Consider the following 23,267-nt stretch of genomic DNA (forward strand, 5'->3'; position numbering starts at 1 on the left):
GGCAGAGTTATAAACATTATTAAATTTTATTAACAAAAACTTTGTACATTTCCTTTAATACATGTGGAATTTTACATCTAGGTAAAATAACAACACATTCAAAAGTTGCCATTTATACAAATTGTTACAGAATAACAATCAGTGGGTTAAATAAGTAAAATAAACCACACTGATGTTTTAAATTATCTACAAAAGATTTGACTTTCTTTAAAATTCCCCTGAACATATAAAAATAAATTAATTTTACTTTTCAATTAAATCTACTAATTAGAAATATTACAAATCAAAATATCAATGTTATCTTATGAATTTTTCACAATACAAAACAGATTCACAAAACCTTATTTACAGAAATGAGGTAAGAACTGTGCAATGTTTAACCAAGAGACATATTGCAGAATTAACATGTTCTTCCAGCTAAGTACACAGTGGAGGTCTAATTAGAGCTGGGTCTTTTCCACTAATAACTCACACATTTAAGAACAGTTCAATGATTATGTCCCCAATTGTTTAATTTATAACAGCCATCCTGTCACACCAGGAGTGTGGCTACCCAAAGTAGGTCTGTCATACAGACTTCACCTGTTTCAGGAACTGTAGCAGTGGGTTGCTTGTCTTATTTTGTTTGAAATCAGTATCAGAAATGGGAAGTTTTTAAATTAAAAAACAAAAATTCTTACCAAATCCACTCATTTTCCTTGTGACTCATTAGTGGATAAATACCCAGGTAATAGTTTTGCCTGAGCTATCTACGGTGGCATAGAAAGTTTTTAATAAAGGCAGAACCATGGGGAAGGCTGCTGGTGCAACACTGACTATAGTGTAGTATAGTGCAAGCTCAGCTGGTTAGAGCCATTTCAACACCATGGAGGTACTAACAGGCACTTGATTCAGGCCAAACCCTACCATCAGTTTCCAGAGTGGCCCCTCTTTCTGAAAGAAATCTTTCACTTTGAATTGATCTTGTTCCCCCAGCAGCCTTAGAACTCACTTAACTCAAAGCTTCGTTGAAATATGAGTAGGTCTTAACACTAAAGAAAAAGCATTTAGCAAAAGAAAATTACCTTTAGCATAAGCAGACATTACCCTCCTAACTTGATTACCAAAATTGGCCAAATCCCATTAGAAAGGAAATTTTTATAACAAAGATTACCAAGTCCCTGTTTATGATCTATTTATTTGCAATAACCAATAAAACTCCAGAAGAAATTGGACAGTTCCTTGAAATTTGTTTTGACTCAAAGAGCAAGCACACTGTAATCCAAACAAAATATACTTGTTACCCAGACAAGCTTCATTGTACAAGATACAACTTGTACAAGATACAATAGTTTACAAATGAAGCAGGTCTTTAGTTTTGCTGTTCATCTCTCCAATTTGTAACAAAATTAGTTGTGTACCAACTATATTATATTTCTCTTAGGTTGATAAACTCATTGCATGTAAATTATTTCACTGACGAAAGTTAGTTACTAAATTTTCTTTCAAAGTTCAAAAAATCTGAGTGAGGGGTGGGGGACATGGGAATTCCATTTCAGTGCAACAAAGCAACAAGAAAATTAATCAAAGCCTTAAAAGAATGTCCTTGTGGCAATTAGTCCTTTGTTGTGCGGTTAGTTTCTTGTTGCGTTTCTTCATAGGTGTAGAAAGAGGACTGCAATAGCAGCCAATGAAGTGCTAGGACAGCAGGACAGGCAATTTCTAGCCGTTTCTCAACTGTCAACTTTTCTCTTGAGCAACAGGCCCGGATTTATCACTAAGTCTCTGTAGTGAAAACAAACAAAATCAGATGCATTAGCTAAATCAATTTTTGGCCCACATTTGAGGTAATATCCTCTAAATTAAAATCATAAGTGAGGTAAAATGTGGTGTATACGGTTATTCATTTTTTTTCTATAAGTCAACATGGTTATTTTTTAGCATAATATAAAGACATACATTTACTAGTAAACATTATCAGTTGTTTTATAAACATGAAATTCAGTGATAAACGAAGACAGAAATGCCCACTGCAGGAACAGTACTCACAAGGAATGAATGTAGAAAGCATCCCCTGAAGTTGACTTTTCCACAGAAATAGTAACATGGTATTATGGAAAATGAAATTTTTATGGACTAATAGTCATGGGTTCTGATGTGACATGTGCTTTTTATCCTTTGATCTTTAATTTCATTGAGTATACTTTTATTAAATTAATAAAAATGGGATTACAGCTCATTATTATTTTAAAGACTGAAATCCTGCATACTACTGTATCTGGCCGGGTCAGTGTGACTCAGTATTTAGAGTGTCAGCCAGCACACCGAAGAGTTGCAGGTTCAATTCCCAGTTAAGGGCATGTACCTGGGTTGTGTGTTCACTCTCAGAACCCTGGTAGGGTGCATGTGGGAGGCAATCAGTCAATGTGTTTCTCTCACATTGATGTTTCTCTCTCTCTCCTCCTCTCTTCCCCATCTCTCCCTCCCTTCCACTCACTCTAAAAAGCAATGGGAAAAATATCCTCAGGTGACAACTAATAAAAAAAAGATGTCGGGGAAAAACCAAGATGGCAGCATAGGTAAACACCTAAACTGCTGCCTCGCACAACAATTTCAAAACTACAACTAAAAGACAAAACAGACATCATCCAGAACCACAGGAAGGCTGGCTGAGTGGAAATTCTACAACTAGAAGGAAAGAGAAAAGCACACTGAGACTCAGAGGAGCTGCGGAAGGCAGAGGTACTGAGACGCGCATGCGGAGAGGGCTGGCAACTGAGTGTGCGGCTGGCTTTCTCAAGTGGGAGGGAGACAAAAGCTCCCGAAGGCTCGGAACTCCAGTTCCGGGCAAGACTCTGGGGACCCAGACTCATTCGGGGAGAAACTGGACTGTCTGGCAGTGGGCGGAACTCGAGGGCAGCTTCTCTCAGAGTTGCTTGCAGCGATTACTGCGGGACACTGAGACCCAGGGGCTTCTTAGGGCAGGGCTGACGGGAAGCCATTGCTATCTGCTCCACCCCGAGACTCCGCCCCATCCAACCTGAGCACAGAGGCTTTTGCAAGTCTTGTCTCATAAGAGTGTCTCCAGCACAGAAGTTCTCCAAGCGTAGACATAGCTGATCCTCACAGCCAATTGGCCAGGAGGTCAATTCCTCCCAGTGATACCAACAACAATCAAGGCTTAACTACAACAAGACTGTGCACACAAGCCCACAAAGGGGTGCACCAAGGATGTCCACCTCAGGTAACTGGGGAGGCTGAGCCACTGGGCCCTATAAGAAACCTAGCACACAAAGCCACTCTATCAACTCAGGGAAGCAGCCAAAATGTGGAGACAAAGAAACAGATCACAAATGAAAAAAATGGAGGAAAGCAAACGACTGGATATAGAGTTCAAAACCACAGTTATAAGGTTTTTCAAGAATTTTCTAGAAAAGGCCGATAAATTTAGCCAGACCCTCGAGGATATGAAAAAGGACCAACTAGAAATTAAGCATACACTGACTGAAATAAAAAATAATATACAGAGATCCAACAGCAGACTAGAGGATTGCAAGAATCAAGTCAAAGATTTGAAATATAAAGAAGTAAAAAATACCCAACTGGAAAAGCAAAAAGAAAAAAGAATCCAAAAATATGAAAGTAGTGTAAGGAGCCTCTGGGACAACTTCAAGCGTACCAACATTCGAATTATGGGGGTGTCAGAAGAGAGAGAGCGAGATACTGAAAACCTATTTGAAGAAATAATGACAGAAAACTTCACCCACCTGGTGAAAGAAACAGACTTACAAGTCCAGGAAGCGCACAGAACCCCAAACAAAAGGAATCCAAAGAGGACCACACCAAGACACATCATAATTAAAATGCCAAGAGCAAAAGACAAAGAGAGAATATTAAAAGCAGCAAGAGAAAAACAGTTACTTACCTACAAGGGAGCACCCATACGACTGTCAGCTGATTTCTCAACAGAAACTATGCAGGCCAGACGGGAGTGGCAAGAAATATTCAAAGTGATGAATAGCAAGAACCTATAACCAAGATTACTCTACCCAGCAAAGCTATCATTCAGAATTGAAGGTCAGATAAGAAAAAGCTAAAGGAATTAGTTCATCACCGCCAAACCCCAGTATTATATGAAATGCTGAAAGGTATTCTTTAAGAAGAGGAAGAAGAAAAAAAAAGGTAAAGATAAAAATTATGAACAACAAATACATATCTATTAACAAGTGAATCTAAAACTCAAGTGAATTAAAAATCTGATGAACAGAATAAACTGGTGAATATAATAGAATCAGGGGCATAGAAAGGGAGTGGACTGACAATTCTCGGGGGGAAAGGCGTGTGGGGGGTGCGGGAAGAGATTGGACAAAAATCGTACACCTATGGATGAGGACAGTGGGGCGGGGGGTAAGGGCATGGGGTGGGGTGGGAACCGGGTGGAGGGGAGCTATGGGGGGAAAAAAGAGGAACAATTGTAATAATCTGAACAATAAAGATTAAAAAAAAAAGATGTCTAGCCCTAGCTGGTTTGGCTCAATGGATAAAGCATCAGCCTGCGGATTGAAGGGTCCCGGGTTTGATTCTAGTCAAGGGCACATGCCAGGGTTGCGGGCTTGATCTCCAGTAGGGGGCATGCAGGAGGCAGCCTATCAATGATTCTCTCTCATAACTGATGTTTCTATCTCTCTCCTCCCTTCCTCTCTGAAATAAATAAAAATAAAAATTTTAAAAAAAGATGTCTAACATATAGCAGGTACTTAAGAAGAAATTACCAGGAGAATAATGTATTTTTTAAAATGGGAGAGGTCAGAGAGAATAATCTCTAATTAATCAATAAAATTCTTCTGATTAATCAACAAAATTCTTTTTATTACACTAGATATAATAATACAAAGATACTTACTGTTCCTTTCTGACTTGCATTATCGCCATGGATGGTGAGAAATGGGTTGGTGGTAGCTGGGTGAAGTGGTGGTGCCTGGGTACCTGCAAGTAGGTTGTTTATCGGTATTTGTGTTGGTCCAGAGATCTGTAGCTGCTGTATTTCAGGTTGGTGATGTTGCTGGTGGTGATGCTGTTGCATTAACTGATACAGAAGGGCCTGATGTTGCTCCTTGGGTAAAAACATGTGAGAGAAGATGAGTTCCCTGTCACAGAATTCAGTAGTCAGTAAAGTCTGCTTTTTCTATTTTCTTCTTTATTTTTATTTATTTTTTATCATCCGAGGATACTTTTCCACTGATTTTTAGAGAGAGTGGAAGAGAGTGGGAGAGACAGAAATATGAACGTGAGACTTATTGATTGGTTGCCTCCGCATGTGCTCAACCAGGACCAGGGTTCAAGCCTGCAACCAAGGTACATGCCCTTGTCTGGAATTGAACTCGTGACTCTTCAGTTCGTAGGCCGATGCTCTATCCACTGAACCAAACCAGCCAGTGCTATTTTCTTCTTTAATATTTAAATGTAAGTTACATTCATAATACTAAGAAAGAAAACTACATCTCATCTGGAAAAATACACTGCACTAGATAGTAACTGTCTATACTAATAAAAGCCTCATGCCATGATGCCCTCACACCCTCATGCCATAACAATCCATCACCAGGAGGCTGCGTGCAAAGCAGGTGTGCGCAGGTGGGCAGAAACTTGATGCTGCGTGCGCGACGCAGAGGCGGTTCCGGGTGGCTCTGTGTGGCGACAATGGGGGCGGGACCTGCAGCTCCGGCCTACCTCTTTGGGGCAATCCATCGAGGAGCCCCGGATGGGTGGGCGGGGCCTACCTCTTTGGGGAGCCCGATCGCGGGGCTACCGCACTGTGAGAGGGCACAGGCCAGGCTGGGGATCATCCCCTGAGTGCACGAATTTTGGGCACTGGGCCTCTAGTCTAATATAAAATGTCAATAACATCAGTGAATGGCTTATTTTCAGTAAGGGCAAACAAATACAGGAGACCACTATTCTAAAATTAGGTTATCCATGAAAATCAAGAACAGCAACTTACAGAACACACAAGTGATCTGTATTTGACTTTAGAATGCACTATGTGGGTCAAATCCTTCCTCTAATTCAGGGAACTTAAAATAAATTTACAGTTCTCATTCATGCCGACAGAAAGGGCGCTTTTTTGATGTAAATGAGACTATTCTTTATAGCAAGCATATAATTCATTTCTTGAGTGATTACTACATGCCAGGCAATGTTTTGAGATATGTATTTTGTGCTTGAGACATGTGGGGGTGGGGGGAACCCCTGTCCTTATATATAGTCCAGCCTGGGGGGAAGAGGGAGAGACCAACAAAAATGTTAGAATATGATTATTGCTAAAGGTCAGGGGAGCCCTGGCTGGTGTTGCTCAGTGTTTAGAGCATCAACCTACAGACACTAGCCCTTAAAGATCTCAGATTCGATTCCCAGTGAAGGGCACAGAGCTGGGTTGCAGGTTCTGGTCTGAGGCAACCATTTGATCTTGATCTCTCTCTCTCCCTCTCTCTCTAAAGGTCAATCAATTAAAAAAAAAATTAGCCTAGTCTATTTGACTCAGTGGTTAGAGTGTCGGCCCACAGACTGAAAGGTCACGATTTTGATTCCAGTCAAGGGTATGAACCTCAGTCGCAGACTCAATCCCTGGCCCCAGTCAAGTCAAGTGCAGGACGCAACCAATCAATGTTTCTCTCTCACCTTAATGTTTCTCTCTCTCTGTCTCTCCCCTCCCTTCCACTCCCTAAAAATCAATGGAAAAAATATCTCCAGGTGAGGATTAACAAAACAAAAAATAAAAATAAATGTCAGGAGAAAGAGAAGTGTGTGAGAGAAAGTATGGCAGGGGTGGGGGTCATATGAAATGGATTGGTCAGGGAATTCTCTGAGTGCATATGGGGAGGAGGCGTCCAGGCAGATGGAACAGCCAGTGCTAAGGGGCTACGCCACAGAACATCCAGTATGATCAAAGAAGATAGCAAGACCAGGGGTGCTGGAGTGGAGGGAGCAAGGAGGAGGAAAGAGAATACAGCAAGCAGTAAGGCTTTTACTCAGTGAAATGGGAAGCCAGTGGAAGGTTTTGAGCAGAGGAGTGATACAACCTGATTTAGGATTTCTTGATGGAATCAATTTGAGACATTAGAGGAAGAGGAGTGAAGGATGACTGTAAGGTTTTTAGCTGAAGCACCAGGAAGAATGGACTTGCCATCAGCTGAGGAAGGGAAACTGTGTGGAGCAGGTGTGTGATGAAAGATTACCATGTCAGTTTTGGACATGTGCTTGAAATGTCTAGCAAGATAGCCAAGTGGAGAGATCAAGTAAGCAGTTGGGTAAAGATGTTTGAAATTCCAGAGAGGCCAGGGCTAGAGAAGCAAGTACCTACGAAAGATATTTAAAGCTACGTGACTGGAGATCACTGAATTCTGAAACACAGTAAGGGGCAGAGGAGGAGAGAAGGACCTAGGAAAGGAGGCCCAGTTAGGTAGGAAAACAAGATAATCACAACTCATCTAAACAGACATCTGAACAGACATCTTAAATTCAGTATGTTCACATCAGACTCCTGTTTTCTCACCAAAACCTGTTCTTTCTGGTCATCCAAATCTCAGTAAAAGTCAACATCCAACTGTTTAGGACTCTTCTTTTTCTTGAATGTCCAACAAACAAGATTTGTTGGTTCTAACTTCAAAATATACAATTCCAGCCCTGGCTGGTGTTTTCCAATGGTTAGAGCATTGGCCTGCACACCACAGGGTCATGGGTTTGATTCCTGGTCAAGGGCACATACCTGGGTTGCAGGTTCGATCCTGCCCCATTTCGGAAACATGAGGCAGCCAATTAATGTGTCTCTCTCACATCACTGTTTCTTTCCCTCTCCCCACCCCCCACTCCTTTCCATTCTCTCTAAAAAGGAATGGAGAAAATATCCTTAGGTGAGGATTAATAACAAAATTTCAGACAGTTTTCTGCCACATTTATCACACTATTTTAAGAAACCAACATCTACTTAGACTGCTCCTGTTTCTATTCTTGCCACCACCTCCTCTCCTAATACACACAATTTTCCATAATGCAGCAGCTAAACTCATCTCATCTTTTAAAAATGTGATTATTATGTCACTATTCACCCTCTAATTAATTATTTTAAATAATCCTGAAAGAAAAAGTAAGAATATATAAAAAAAAACTCTTAAAAAAACTTTAAAAAAATTTGGATAATTATTAAAGCTAGGTGATTAGTATATTATACTCTCTATTGGTACACTTGAAAATATCCATAAAGAAAGTTAAAAAAAAATCACCAATGGCTTTCCATCACACCTAAGATAAATCTAAATTTCTTGCCACAGACAGCCAAACAAGACAGTCTATGAACTCTGGACCAAAACCACCTATCTAACCTTCTTTCCTCTGCATGAGCCTCTCTCATCCTGAAGTCATGCCAGCCTTTTTTCTAGTCTTGAAAACATAAACACTTACACAGCTGAGGTCTTTTACAACTGCTATTCCCTCTACCTGGAGTGTGCTTTCTTGTCTATTCCCATGTCAGAAAGTCATGCTTCTTCAACTTGTATTCAGATCTGTGCTCAAAAGTCACCTACACAAAAAAGCTGGACCATCCTATAAAAATGGCACTCATGCCACTGTTCTCTATTCCCTTATCCTGTTTTGTTTTTCTTCTCAATATTTATCACTACCAAGAAGTATGTATTTACTGTCCATCTCTCCTATCAGAATGAAGCTCCATGAAAATACAAAATCTTCCTCACCACTCTATCCCAGAATCTACCAGAGTACCATAGCACATGTTCTAATATTTGTAAATGAATTAATATAATGTCACTACAGGTACTGCAGATAATACCAAATGACAAGACAAACTATTTTTATATTATGCAACCCCTAATGTTATTTCACAAAATATATAATCAATAAGGCACAATGAGTATCTATTATAACTTAGATCACTTTCTCCTAATAAAAATCAAATATTATCAAAAGGAAGCACTTACTGGCGTGAGCTGTTGAGAATTTAACAACTGCTGAAATTGCTGTTGATGAAGAAATATTTGTCTTTGCTGGTCAGAAAGTAATCCTAGTCCTGAGGCACTGAAAAAAGATTAAAATTCTTACTTTCTACTATATACCTTTAATGTGTTTTTTTAAAATGTAAAATGAAAGACCACTCTTTGATTTGAGGTTTCATAAGTTAAGTCAAGTTTTTAATTATAACACTTTTTGGAAACAATGATGTACAAATTTATTTCTGTGTGCATATGTGTGTGCACACACGTGTAAGCATGCATATAGATAAATAAGTAAATAAGAATTCACATTGTCGAGAAATGTTTTGTTTTCCTTTTTTATTGTAAACCAAGCAGGCACTAAGTTATTTTATGGAATAGAAATTTACATGTGTTTATAACATGCACATGTAATAATTTATTCTTAATTATTCAAGAATCATTTAACCCCCACTAACACATATTTAAAACAAGAAATAATCCAAACATATTACTGAGTGATTTGACCTAACTTTTTTAAATGGTCCCAATGATCAGTAAAATTAAGCACCAATGAAGAGAGCCATAAAGAAGTTTACTAGTACCCACTGAAAATCCATTTAAAGTGATTTATTCCTCAAAAGTATGTTCAATAACATGATCTTAGTCTCCTTATTCTGAACAAACATTCACATAAAATTCTAGTACAATGAAACAGAGTCTCACTCCCTAGATATTCAAGATAAATATTTAAACCTTCATCCTATAGCAAAGATTTTTTATTATAAAACTAAGGAAATTACATAGCTCAATTTTAAGAAACCAATATTCTTATGTGATCTTCATTACAATATTTCTTTTCTTCAGAATTTATGATACATGAAGGCAACATACACAGGGATAAGAAAAATTAGTATTTAAAATATACATCACAGATCAAGACTGAAATTTTCAGCACAGAATATATTTAATGTTTTGTTACTAAAGTGGTTTAATTTTGCTTTATTCAGAGTTAGTTAAGTTTAAAAAATAAATGGCTCTCAGTATAATATACTTAGTTTAAAAGTTTGGTGGACTTTAATTTTTTAAAGTACATCTACAAGGAGCACATAAAAATCCCAATCTAAAACATGGACAACATGGTATTAGGTTGCACTGAAAAACCTAAAATATATTTAAGTTTCTCACCTGTTAGTCAGTGTAGCTGTCATTGGATGAGTTGCATTAGGTGGTACAGTTGTATGGGTGAGGGGGGTAGGGTTCTGGGATATTGTGACAGGAGTCTGAATAACCCCATTTAAAGCTCCTACAATGCCATTAATTGCCAGTTGGTTACCTGGCAAAGCTCCAATTATCCCACCCACTCCAGGAACTGCAGGAATGGTGGATGTTACAGTCTGCATTCCACTAGCCAGCGCCCCCACCGTCACACCATTGACCTGCTGAACTCCACTAACGCTTGAGCCCTGCTGAGCGGGACTCTGCCCAGCAGGAGGTGGAGTAGAAAGAGCTGATGAGCTGCTGGTGCTTTGTCCACTGGAGGTTAAGTCCTTACGGAAGAAAAAACAGAAATTTAAATTGTAAGGAACACAGAATAACTGTTTAAAATAATTTAAAACCATTTAATGTGATATACTATTGTTTGTAAGTAAAATACACAAATTAAACTAACCATACCAAAATTACCTGATTTAATACAGGAAGAGAATTCTCAGGTAAAAAGCTGTTTCCTAGATGAGGGCTCTTACTGCTGTTCAAGGAATCAGTAGTAGGAGCTAGAAAAAGAAAAGAAAAAATAACCTATTTTCCCTGTTAAATTACATCACGTATAAGATTAAAGGCTTATCTAAAAGTTTATCCTGAAGCCCACATTAAAAACACATAAAAATGAAGTTTTTCTCTTCCTAAGACCAGTTTAGATAATAATAATAAAAGTATTTATCTCTATTGAATATCATGGCTTTAAATCAATAAAAATCATTATACATTTAAATAAAATTTATCATTAAATTATGTGGTAAAGTTGGAACAAGTTCATCACTTAACAGAATTCTTTATGCTCTTTGAAATAACCTATCATTCCTTTTCTACATCTTCATGTAAGTTATTATTCACTTATTTAAAATGTATTAAAAGTCTAGCCTACTTTCCATAGATACACGATAAATATTTTCATACCATTCTGTGCTGAAAATGCATGAATTTGATGAGATGGACTAGGATTTGTTGTTATTGCTGGAAAAGGCACTGAGAGCTGTGCATTCAATAACTGAAGGCGTTCCTTTTTGGCAGTTAAGTTTTTAATTTGTTCCTCTAATCTTCGATTTTCAACTTGAAGTTGGTGTAATGATTTCAGCATTCCTAAAACTAGCAAACATTTGGATAGTTTTTAACAAAGACAAGTTCACACACAAGGCTAAGTACTTTAAGGACTTAAGTGTCAATAAGTTGAAATAGAAAAATAGGAATTCTGTAAAGCATTTCTAAATGATTAGGTTTTATTCCTAAATTTACATGTAGTTATAAATATACCATAATATATTTGTACATATATAAGCATAACCAAAAAAGCACCCACCTGGTGCAGGTAATTTCCTTCTCAAAAAAAAAAAAAAAAAAAAAAAAAGACAAAAACATTTTATTTTCATTAAAATAAAAACCTAATTAAAAATCTAAGTGCCGTTTTAGATAATTTTACATTAATAGCATAAAGTGAGAAAGAATCATAACAATATCCTTCAACAACACAATAACCACCATATGCTTTTGTATGCTGCTTAAGTATGCTACCAGACAGGTGAGGAACCCCCAAGCCCAACTGCTCAGAATGCTAATGCACACATCTCCCAGCAGGGGGCAGTGTGTGTGTGTGCACTGCAGCCCCCACTCCCAGAGAAGGCTCATCATCTGTAAACAGGCTCAGTTTCTGTCCTGCCTCATCACCTCAAAAAAAAAACAACTCTGACCTCCAGAATGACAACAGAGTGCTACTGTTATGCCACAGTGACAGACATATTAAAAGTTCTATGCCTTAAAAAGTTGTATTTGCTTAACATGCCCTCAGGGCGTTAAAAAGATACACTTCTACTGGTACAAACACATATGGTCATTTCTCAAGGATTTAACTTTTATCCCTCCTCTTCAAGATCCCAAAAGAAACTCTTAGTGCACCCAAATGAGATGCAATAAGACTAAGCAAAACCTGTCCTACAGCTATCATTTAAAGGATTATCCCAGCATGAATTTCCTTACAATAAGCATGTTTTTTCTGTCAGGGCACCATTCATAAAAATACAATTTATGCCCTAACCGGTTTGGCTCAGTGGATAGAGCGTCAGCCTGCGGACTCAAGGGTCCCAGGTTTGATTCCGGTCAAGGGCATGTACCCTGGTTGTGGGCACAACCCCAGTGGGGGGTGTGCAGGAGGCAGCTGATCGATGTTTCTCTCTCATCGATGTTTCTAACTCTCTATCCCTCTCCCTTCCTCTCTGTAAAAAAATCAACAAAATATATATTTTTAAAAAAATACAATTTATGGCACTTGTCTACTAACAATAAGCAAAATCTATTCTATATATATAAAAGCCTAAGCAACCATTACGACGGAATGACTGTAACGACTGGTCGTTATGACGTGCACTGACCACCAGGGGGCAGGCGCACAACACAGGAGCTGCACCCAGCCTACAGGCCCCAATTGCCCATGGGGCCTGCCAGCCAACCTCCCGGTCCCTCCCCCCGGCCAGCAGGCCCCTGTGCTGGGATGGGGAGCCAGGGGTGGGTGGCAGCGGACATGGCCCCTTTCCCAGGGGGGCTGAGGGCCGACTCCCTCCTTGGGGCCAGCGGCCAACCTCCTGGGTCACTCCTCCTGTCCCTTCCCCAGCCAGCAGGTCCCAATCACCTGATTGGGGCCGGGCCCCGGGCTGGGCCAGGGAACTAGGGGTGGGTGGTGGCAGATGCAGGTGGCGAGGGAAGGAGGAGGTGGGGAGGCGGGGAACCTGATCGGCCCTTATTGCCGGCCAGGCCTAGGGAACCCACCCATGCACGAATTTCGTGTACTGGGCTTCTATTGTTTTAATAAAATAAAGCAGCAAAAGTTTATATCCCAAAATATAAAACCCACTTATATTCCTTATCCTGCCCCCAAATATATCCTTAACAGTAGGCCACTTTTCTAGCTAACCACTACCTAAGTACTGTAACTTTGCAGTTTGGCATTTTTTTACCCATGGTCTCCCTGTCAATACTTAAAATTGTAAAGATACTAAATATGTATATATAACATATATTATATAATTTAAAAAGTAAATGATATGTAGTATATAAAATTATATGTATCATTTACATATATAATTTGGTAATTATTATTCTTTCTCATACAAATTATTAAATCAAGATAGTTGACATACTTGACTATATGCACTGTTTACAATAAATTCTCCTGAGATGAGCAACTTTTATTTAAAATTAAGCTAAGAGAAAAATATAACTCGTGTATTTTAGTAAAAGTTAAAAATTGATCAGAACAAGATACAATGAGAAATAATGTATCCATATTATAATAATTATAAACAGTAACAATAACCAGTGAATAGATTAGAGCTTTCTATGAGTCAGGCAATGTTCCTTACATTTTTTATGTCATTTAATCCTCCAAACTATGATATAGGTACATTATTACTCCCATTCTACAAATGGGAGACTAAAGCACACTGACATTTAAGAAAGTTACCCATGATCTGCTAAAGTATGTAAAGACAGGATATAAGATCAAGCAGTAAAACTGTAGAATTTGTTCCAATAAGCCACTATATTACATTTTTCTTACCTTTTAATATAAAACATATATCATCATTTCATTGCTATTCTTGATGAAGCATGACTTCTGCACCTATCCACCTCCCTGTTGTTTCATCCACCCATCCATCTATTCATCTTTCTTTAAAGACAAGAAAAGAATACTTACTGTCACTAGGAGTACCCTGTTCTAATAAAAATTGTTGTCCTTCACTCCACTGCCTCTCCAAAAGCTGTTCTATGCTGGCTGCTACTGGAGGCAGATTTTCCAAACTGCTGTTGCCTGGTGGATCATAGCGAATCTGTAAGCTGCTTACAGGGGATCTGTTGAAAACATTAATTCTCAAGTTAAACAGCAGAACCCTTCAAAGGAGAGCGCATTCACATTTCTCACCTTATACTGACCCTTTTCCTGTACAAGTTTTCTAACACCAAGCAGCCTATCAACCCATAATCTACTAAAATTTAGTTATTATCATTCTTCCTCCTCAAATTGCAAAACCAAAGGACTAGCTGGCCATACTTGATAATTAAAAACCACTAGAAAATACAAATACACTGACAATAATATCTGAAACAGGCTATACAAGAACTTGATATAGGTTTGTAAGATTTTAACCTAACTAGCCAGAAAAGAGTTCCACCATTCTGCTTTAATATGCAAAATATCAGAATTATAATAACGTAGAATGTATTTTTTAATGTAGAATGTATTTTAATTTACAACAAAAGCTCAATCAAATATTAGTAAACAGATATTTTTAATAATTTTAAGCCTTTTGTTCTAAATCTAAAATACTTACTTGTAAGTATTTTCAGTATTAAGGAACATTATCAAGACCAAAGCAATTTTTATTTTACAAAAGTTTCTAAAATGTGAAATTATTTAAGATCTTTCAGTGCTGTTTTGTCATATCTGCACTTCAGATGACTTAACACTTCCAAAACAAGTATCTCTCTATATAAAAGGCTAATATGCAAAGTGTCCCTCGGGAGTTCGATGGGGAGTTCAATTGCTCACTATAACATGAGCTGACCACCAGGGGGTGGCGCAGAATGAAGAAAGGCCCTGGCCGGCAGCCGGAGGGCCCTATCGCCAGCCAGGCCTAGGGACCCTACTTGTGCACTGGGCCCCTAGTTACTTATATTGAGATGAATATGCAATGTTCTCAATCACCCACTTTTTTTGTTTCAAATTAGTAAATGTGGCTATTTCTAGTACCCAGCTTCCATATTAACGTAACACATTAATAAAAGGTTTTAGAGTGTCCAAAGTGTTTCCACATAATCATCTCATATGATTTTCTCAACAACCTAGTAAGAAGTCAAAGCCTGGATTACTGGCTCTATTTCTATCTGAGGAAACAAAAGGGGCTTGAGTGTCTTGTCCAAAGACTCTAAGCTGATAAATGACAGAGTTTGGGCTACAAGGCAAGTCTTCTAACAACCTACTGTTGTTTTGCCACTGCCTTAAAATGTTTCTCTAGAAAAATATCTTTAAATAAGAAGTTAAACAAATGAGGCTTTTTATTCCATATGAAAATACCATGTGCTACATACATTTGGCTATCACACTCCAAATAGATTATTATGCCAGGATAATTTAGGTTATTACATTTCAGGTTGATCTTTAAGGTATAATATAAAGTTGAAGATATATGATAAAAATATTTTTGTACCATTTATTGTGTTAAATCCCATTTAGCTAATGAAAAATAATGACACGAAACAAAACAGCACTGAAAGATCTTAAATAATTTCTGGGTAGCTTGTATGGGATTTTAAGTTTTAAAAGGAGAACACAGAAATGCTTCCTCTACATATGAGCAAAAGCCATTAGCTTTTGTCTTTGAAAAGAATACAACAATATAGAAGTAAACACAGTATAAAATTAGGGATTAGTCAGATGTTGTTACCGTGTAGTTCATATACCTAGTTTCAAAAAAAAGAATATTTGGCCTGGCTGGTTTGGCTCAATGGATAGAGCGTGGGCCTGCAGACTGAAGGGTCCCAGGTTCGATTCCGGCCAAGGGCACCTGCCTGGGTTGCGGGCTCGATCCCCAGTAGGGGGCGTGTAGGAGGCAGCCGATCAATGATTCTCTCTCATCATTGATGTTTCTATCTCTCTCTTCCTCTCCCTTCCTCTCTAAAATCAATAAAATATTAAAAAAAAAAGAATATTTAATTTTCTGCAGTTAGGAAAAACAACACTACTTTTAGTTCACTCCAGAATTATATAGGATTAAGGGAGCTTTGGGACACCATGAAATGTGACAACATCTGCATCACAGGAGAGGAAGAAGAAAAATCTAAGCAAGGAATAGAGAACCTGTTTAAACAAATAATGACAAAAAACTTCCCTAACCTGGTTAAGGAAAAAGTCACACAATTCCACAGACAGCTCCAATCAAAATGAACACAAAAAGACCCACACCAAGATATATCATAATTATGCCCTGGCCAGTCTGGCTCAGTGGATAGAGCGTTGACCTGTGGACTGAAGGGTCCCAGTTTCGATTCTGGTGAAGGGCACATACATGGGTTGTGGGCTAGAACCCCAGTGAGGGGTGTGCAGGAGGCATCCGGTCAACGATTCTCTCTCATCATTGATGTTTCTATCTCTCTCTCTCTCTCCCTCCTTCTCCCTTCCTCTCTGAAATCAGTAAAAATATGTTAAAAAAAAAAGACATATCATAATTAAAATGGAAAATGTTAAAGACATAGAAAGAATCTTAAAGGCTGCAAGAGAAAGCAAGTTACCTACAAGGGAGCTCCCATTAGAATGTCAGCAGACTTCTCAACAGAAACACGTCACGCCAGGAAGGTTGTGGCACGAAGTATACAAAGTAATGAAGAACAAGGAACTAAATCTAAGACTACTCTATCCAGCAAGGCTATCATTCAAAATTGAAGGTGAATAAAGAGCTTCACAGACAAAAAAAGGCTAAAGGAGTTTATTACCACCAAACTAGTACTGCAAGAAATGCTAAAAGGTGCTGTTGTAAAAAGAAGAAATAGGGAAAGAGAGGGGAACACAGACAAAAAGAATAAGAATGGCAACAAACAAGCACCTATCAATAATAACCTTATATGTAAATGGCTTCAATGTTCCAATCAAAAGACATAGGGTAGCTGTATGGATATGAAAACATGACCCAAATATATGCTGTCTACAAGAGACTCACTTAGGATGAAAATAAAGAAATGGGAAAAAAATTTCCATGCAAATAGAAATGAAAAAAACAAAAAACAAAAAACAAAAACAAAAACTGGTGAATCAATACTCACATCTGATAAAACAGACTTCAAAATAAAGGCCATAACAAGAGATAATGAAAGCCACTACATAATACAAGAGGTTGAATCAACAAGAGGATATAACCCTGGTTAATGTATATGCATCCAATATAGGAACACCCACATATATAAAACTAGAGGCCTAGTACACAAAATTTGTGCATGGGTAGGGTCTCTAGGCCTGGCTGGCGATCAGGGCTTATCTTTGGGGTGACAGGAGGGGCAATCGGGGCCCCCGCTGGCACCTGCCTTGGCTGGCGGCCTGGCGCCACCTGCTTGCCAGCCCAACCCACTGCCACCACTGCCGGTCAGGGCCTGTGGGCTGGGGGCAGCTGCTGCGTTGAGCATCTGTCCCCTGGTGGTCAGTGCGCGTCATTCTGCTTGTCTTTCCACCATTCGGTCGATTTGCATATTAGGGTTTTATTATATAGGATACTTCTGGAAGACCTTAAGGGAGAGATTGACAACAATGCTATCATAGTAGGGGATTTAAAATATATATGTATTTTTATTGGTTTCAGAGAGGAAGGGAGAAGGGGAGAGAGAGAGATAGAAACATCAATGGTGAGAGAGAATCACTGATCGGCTGCTTCCTGCACGCCCCCCATTGGGGATCAAGCCCGCAATCCGGGCATGTGCCCTTAAGCGGGACCCTTCAGTCCGCAGGCCAACGCTCTATCTACCGAGCCAAACCAGCCAGGGCCATAGTAGGGGATTTTAACACCCTACTCACATCACTGTATAGATCTTCCAGACAAAAAATTAACAAGGAAACAGTGACCCTAAATGAAACACTAGGTCACATGGATTTAATTGACATTTACAGAACATTTCATCCCCAAACTGCAGAATATACATTCTTTTTAAGTGCACATGGAAAATTCTCAAAAATTGACATGTTAGGACACAAAACAAGTCTCTACAAGTTCAAGAAGACTGAAATCATATCAAGCATCTTCTCGTTTCACAATGGCATGAAATTAGAAATCAACTACAGTAAAAACTCAAAAACATTCAAACACATGGAGGCTAAATAGCATGTTATTAAACAATGAATGGGTTACCAATGAAATCAAGACAAAAATAAAACACTTTCCGGAAACAAATTAAAATGAGGATACAAGAACCCCAAATCTCTGGGACACAACAAAAGCAGTCCTCAGAGGGAAGTTAATTAAGCCTACCACAAAAAAAAAAGAAATATTATTAATAATATACTACTTAACCCTACAACTTAAAGAATTACAAAGGGAAGAAAAGCCCAGAGTAAGTGGAAGGAAGAAAATAATGAAGATCAGAGTGGAAATAAATGACATAGAGACTTGTAGGGAGCAGCTCTAGGGTCAAGCCTCGAGCTGACCTGTGGCAGGGCCACAATAAGTCCCAGCCTGGAGGGCAGAGCTCTCCTAACATTGTTAAGCCTGAGCTTGTAGCCCTCCCTAATTCCTTCCTTAAGTAGCTAATGGGCTACGGGAGGTGCAGCAAGTGTTGCCAAAACAAGAACATTTGTATACATATTAATCTTGTTATAATCATACTATAAAATAAACACACTATATCAGCTCTGGGTCTCTGTCTCTCCATCAGAGGACAGTGTTCCCATCCGGACGCAGCTTTTTCTTTCTATCTCTGTGCCTGTCTCTTTCATTTTCTCAATCCCCAGCAACCCCTACTCAGGAACCAGACTGCTCTCTAGCTGCGCTGGATAGAGAAAAATTTATAGAGACTAAAAATAATACAAAAGATCAATGAAACCAAGAGCTGGTTCTCTGAAAAGATAAATGAGATTGATGAACCTTTAGCCAGACTAATCAAGAAACAAAGAGAGAAGACCCAAATAATTCTATCTAATAAAGAAGGACTATGGTAATTGACTGTCATGCCCTCACAAAGCCATAAAGGAGGGAATATGCTAATTGACTGCCACGTTCTCAAAGATGGTGGCACCCACAGCCACAAGATGGTGGCATGGCCGGGTCCACCCCCAGGCAGGTCTGGCTGCTATGCACGCCTGCCTCCATAGTCCCCCAGTTTCCTCAGCCCCCCAGCTGCCCAGGGCTGGCCCAAGGCACAGGCAAGCCTCGGATGGCAGCTGCCCAGCTGCCCAGGGGCGCCTGAGGCTCAGGTAACCAGGGCCTGCAGAGGCTTGCGCTGCTGGCAGTGGCAACAGCAGAGGTGTGATGGGGGTGTCGCCTTTCCCGATCACCGGGTCACCTCCTGCCACTGACGGCTCCCGGACTGTGAGAGGGTGGCAGGCTGGGGTGAGGGACCCTCCCTCCAATGCATGAATTTTCATGCACCGGGCCTCTAGTTAGAAATAAAAGTGGTGACGTAACAACTGACATCACAGAAATACAAAGGATTGTAAGAAAATATTATGAGCAACTATATGCCAACAAGCTGGACAATGTGGATGAAATGGACAAATTCCTAGAATAATACAATCTTCCAAAACTAAGTCTGGAAGAATCAGAAAACCTGAATAGGCCAATTACAACTGATAAAATAGAAGCAGTAGTCAAAAAACTTGGCCAAGACAGCTTCATAGGGGAGTTTTACCAAACCTTAAAAGAATAACTAACATGTATCCTCCCCAAACTATTCCAAAAAATCCAAGAGGAAGGAACACGTCCAAGTTCTTTTTATGAGGCCAGCATTATCCTAATTCCAAAACCAGATAAAGACACTACAAAGAAAATTACAGTAACATCCCTGATGAACACAGATGCTAAAATCCTCAACAAAATATTAGCAAATCAGATCCAGCAACGTATTAAAAAGATCATACATCATGACCAGTGTGATTTATTCCAGGGATGCAAAGCTGGTACAATATTAACAAATCAATAAATGTGATACATCACAAAACAAATTGAAAGATAAAAATCACATGATCATATCAATAGATGCAGAAAAAGCATTCAACAAAATCCAACAAACATTTTAAAAAATATATATATTTTTCCTGATTTCAAAGAGAAAGGGAAAGGGAGAGATAGAAAAATCAATGATGAGAGAGAATCATTGATGGGCTGCTTCCTACACGCCCCCTCCACTGAGGATCAAGCCTGCATTCCATGCATGTGCCCCTGACCGGAACCAAACCAGGAACCCTTCAGTCCCCAGTGCACTGAGCCAAACCAGCTAGGGCCCAGCACCCATTTTTGATAAAAACTCTCAGCAAAGTGGAAACAGAGGGATCGTACCTCAACATAATAAAGGCCATATATGAAAAACCTACAGTGGATGTAAAATTGTCATTATCCACAGATGACATGATATTGTATATAGAAAACCCTAAAGACTCCTCCAAGAAACTAGTAGATTTTTAAAAAATATATTTTATTGATTTTTTACAGAGAGGAAGGGAGAGGTATAGAGAGTTATAAACATCGATGAGAGAGAAACATCGATCAGCTGCCTCCTGCACACCTCCTACTGGGGATGTGCCTGCAACCAAGGTACATGCCCTTGACCGGAATCAAACCTGGGACCTTTCAGTCCGCAGGCTGATGCTCTATCCACTGAGCCAAACCGGTTAGGGCAGAAACTACTAGATTTAATAAATGAATTCAGCAATGTAGCAGGATAGAAAAATAACACCCAGAAATCTATGGCATTTAAAAAAAAATCCTCACCTGAGGACATTTCCCCATTGATTATTTTAGAGAGATTGAAAGGAAGGGGAAGAGACAAAGAAAGAGAAACATTGATCTGAGACACATTGATTGATTTCCCCCCACATGCACTTGGACTAGGATCAAACCCGGGACCCTTCATTTTGCGGGCTGATGCTCTATCCATTGAATCAAACTGGCTAGGGCTCGATGGCATTTTTATACACCAAAAATGAACTCTCAGAAAGAGAAACTGAACAAACAATCCCTTTACCATTGTAACAAAGAAATTAAGACACTTAAAAATAAACTTAACCAAGGAGGTAAAATACCTATATTTGGAAAACTACAGAATGTTGAAAAAAGAGACAGAAGAAGATATAAGCGGAAGAATATACCATGCTCATGGACTGGTAGAATTAACATCATTAAAATGCCCATACTACCCAAACAATATATAGATTCATTGCAATCCCTATTAAAATACCAATGGTATATAGCCCGGCCAGCGTGGCCCAGTGGTTGAGCGTCAACCTATGAACCAGGAGGTCACGGTTCAATGCCCGATCGGGGCACATGCCTGGCTTGCAGGCTCGATCCTCAGTGTGGGGCACGCAGAGGCAGCTGATCAACGATTCTCATTACTGATGTCTCTCTCTCCTCCTCTCTGAAGTCAATAAAAATATGTATTTTAAAAAAATGGCATATTTCACAGATCTAGAACAAATACTCCAAAAATTTATATGGAACCAAAAAAGACACTGAATAGCTGTAGCAATCTTGAGAAAGAAGAACAAAGTTGAAGAGATCACAATACCAGACATCAAGCTATACTGTAAAGCTACTGTAATCAAAACAGCCTGGTACTGGCACAAGAACAGGAATATAGATCAATGGAACAGAACAGAGAACTCAGAAATCAACCCAAGCCATTATGCTCAGTTAATATTTGACAAAGGAGACAAGAGGGTACAATGAAGTAAAGACAGTCTCTCCATAAATGGTGTTAGGATAATTGGACAGGTATATGCAAAAAATTGAAACTAGACCACCAACTTACACCATACACTAGAATAAACTAAAAATGGATAAAAGATTTAAATGTAAGTCGTGAAACTATAAAAATCCTAGAAGAAAACGTAAAGCAGCAAAATATCAAACATGCCATGTAGCATAAAATGTCTAGAGCAAGAGAAAGAAAGGGAAAATAAACAAATGGGACTACAGCAAAATAAAAAGTTTGGCAGGGCAAAAGTAACCATCATCAAAATGAAAAGGGAACCCTCTGTATAGGGGAATATATGTGCCAATGATACATCTGATAAGGTGTTAATTTCCAAACATACGAAGTACTCATACAAATCAACAAAAGGAAGAAAATAATACAACTTAAAAATGACAGAGAACCTAAATAGACACTTCTTCAAAGAAGACATACAAATGGCCAAGACATATGATGAAAAAGATCAACATCACTAATCATCAGAAAAATGCAAATTAAGACCATAATGAAGTACCACTTCACACCTGCCAGCAGAAAGGCTTCTATTAATAAATCAACAAACAACAAATGCTGGTGAGGATGTGGACAAAAAAGGAAACCTAGTACACTGCTGGTGGGAATGCAGTACAATCACTATAGAAAACAATGTGGACTTTCCTCAAAAAATTAAAAACGGGATTGCCATTTGACCCAGTAATCCCACTGCTAGGAATATAGCCTAAGAAGCCTGAAACACCAATCAGAAAGAATATATGCACCGCTATGTTCATAACAGCATTATTTGTAATAGCTAAGAACTGGAAACAGCCCAGGTACCCATTCATAGATGAGTGGATAAAAAAGCTGTGGTACATTTATACCTTGGAATACTATGCAGCTATAAAAAAGAAGGATCTCTTATCCTGTGAGACAGCATGGAGGAACCTGGAAAGTATTATGCTAACCAAAATAAGCTAGTCAGAGAAAGACAAATACCACATGATCCACTTATATGTGGAATCTAATGAACAGAATAAACTGGCAGACAAAATAAATCCAGAGACATGAAAGCATGCAACAGACTGACGATTCTCAGAGGAAAGAGGGGAGGGGATTAAACAAAGAACTTATATGCATATATTCAAAATCCATGGACACAGTCAATAGTGTGCTGAAGGCCTGAGGAGGGAGAGGAAGTGAGGAGAAAGGGGACAATGGAGTGGAAAAAGGGAACATCTATAACACTTTCAACAACAAAGATAAATTAAAAAAAAAAAGAATTGTGTAGAAAAAAGGCACTGCTAGATATACTACAACCTAGGAAATATAAAATTAGAGGTTACTGTACTAATCTCTTTACTGACAAATGTTTCTTAATAAAACTTCCCTGATGATATCAGCAACACAGTAACACTGATACTTATGGCAGCTATCACATAGAAATTTAAAATTTTTTTTTTTAATACTCAACTGAGGATATCTTTCCACTGATTTTCAGAGAGAATAGAATGGAGAGAGGAAAGGGAAGAGAGAGAGAGAAACATCAACATGAGAGAGACACATGGATTGGTTGGTTGCCTCCCCAACTGGGGCAGGGCATTGATCCTGCAACTG

The 23,267-nt window shown here is 38.9% G+C and overlaps 1 protein-coding gene across 9 annotated transcripts in view; it reads right to left on the minus strand.

The window, feature by feature from the left end:
- MLLT10 (MLLT10 histone lysine methyltransferase DOT1L cofactor) overlaps nt 1-23,267 on the minus strand; it is a 250,100-nt gene continuing 226,833 nt past the window's right edge. For all 9 annotated transcript variants that reach the window (XM_080650474.1, XM_080650472.1, XM_080650473.1 and 6 more), the window contains 7 exons: nt 13,927-14,081; nt 11,139-11,327; nt 10,647-10,735; nt 10,149-10,510; nt 8,970-9,066; nt 4,883-5,092; nt 1-1,764 (listed from right to left, as the gene is read on the minus strand). In XM_080650474.1, coding sequence (XP_080506600.1) covers nt 1,720-1,764; nt 4,883-5,092; nt 8,970-9,066; nt 10,149-10,510; nt 10,647-10,735; nt 11,139-11,327; nt 13,927-14,081 — 1,147 coding nt within the window. In that variant the 3' untranslated portion in view covers nt 1-1,719. The remainder of the gene's footprint in view (nt 1,765-4,882; nt 5,093-8,969; nt 9,067-10,148; nt 10,511-10,646; nt 10,736-11,138; nt 11,328-13,926; nt 14,082-23,267) is intronic.

This window comes from Plecotus auritus (assembly GCF_963455305.1).
Source record: "Plecotus auritus genome assembly, chromosome: 1".
NCBI lineage: Eukaryota > Metazoa > Chordata > Mammalia > Chiroptera > Vespertilionidae > Plecotus > Plecotus auritus.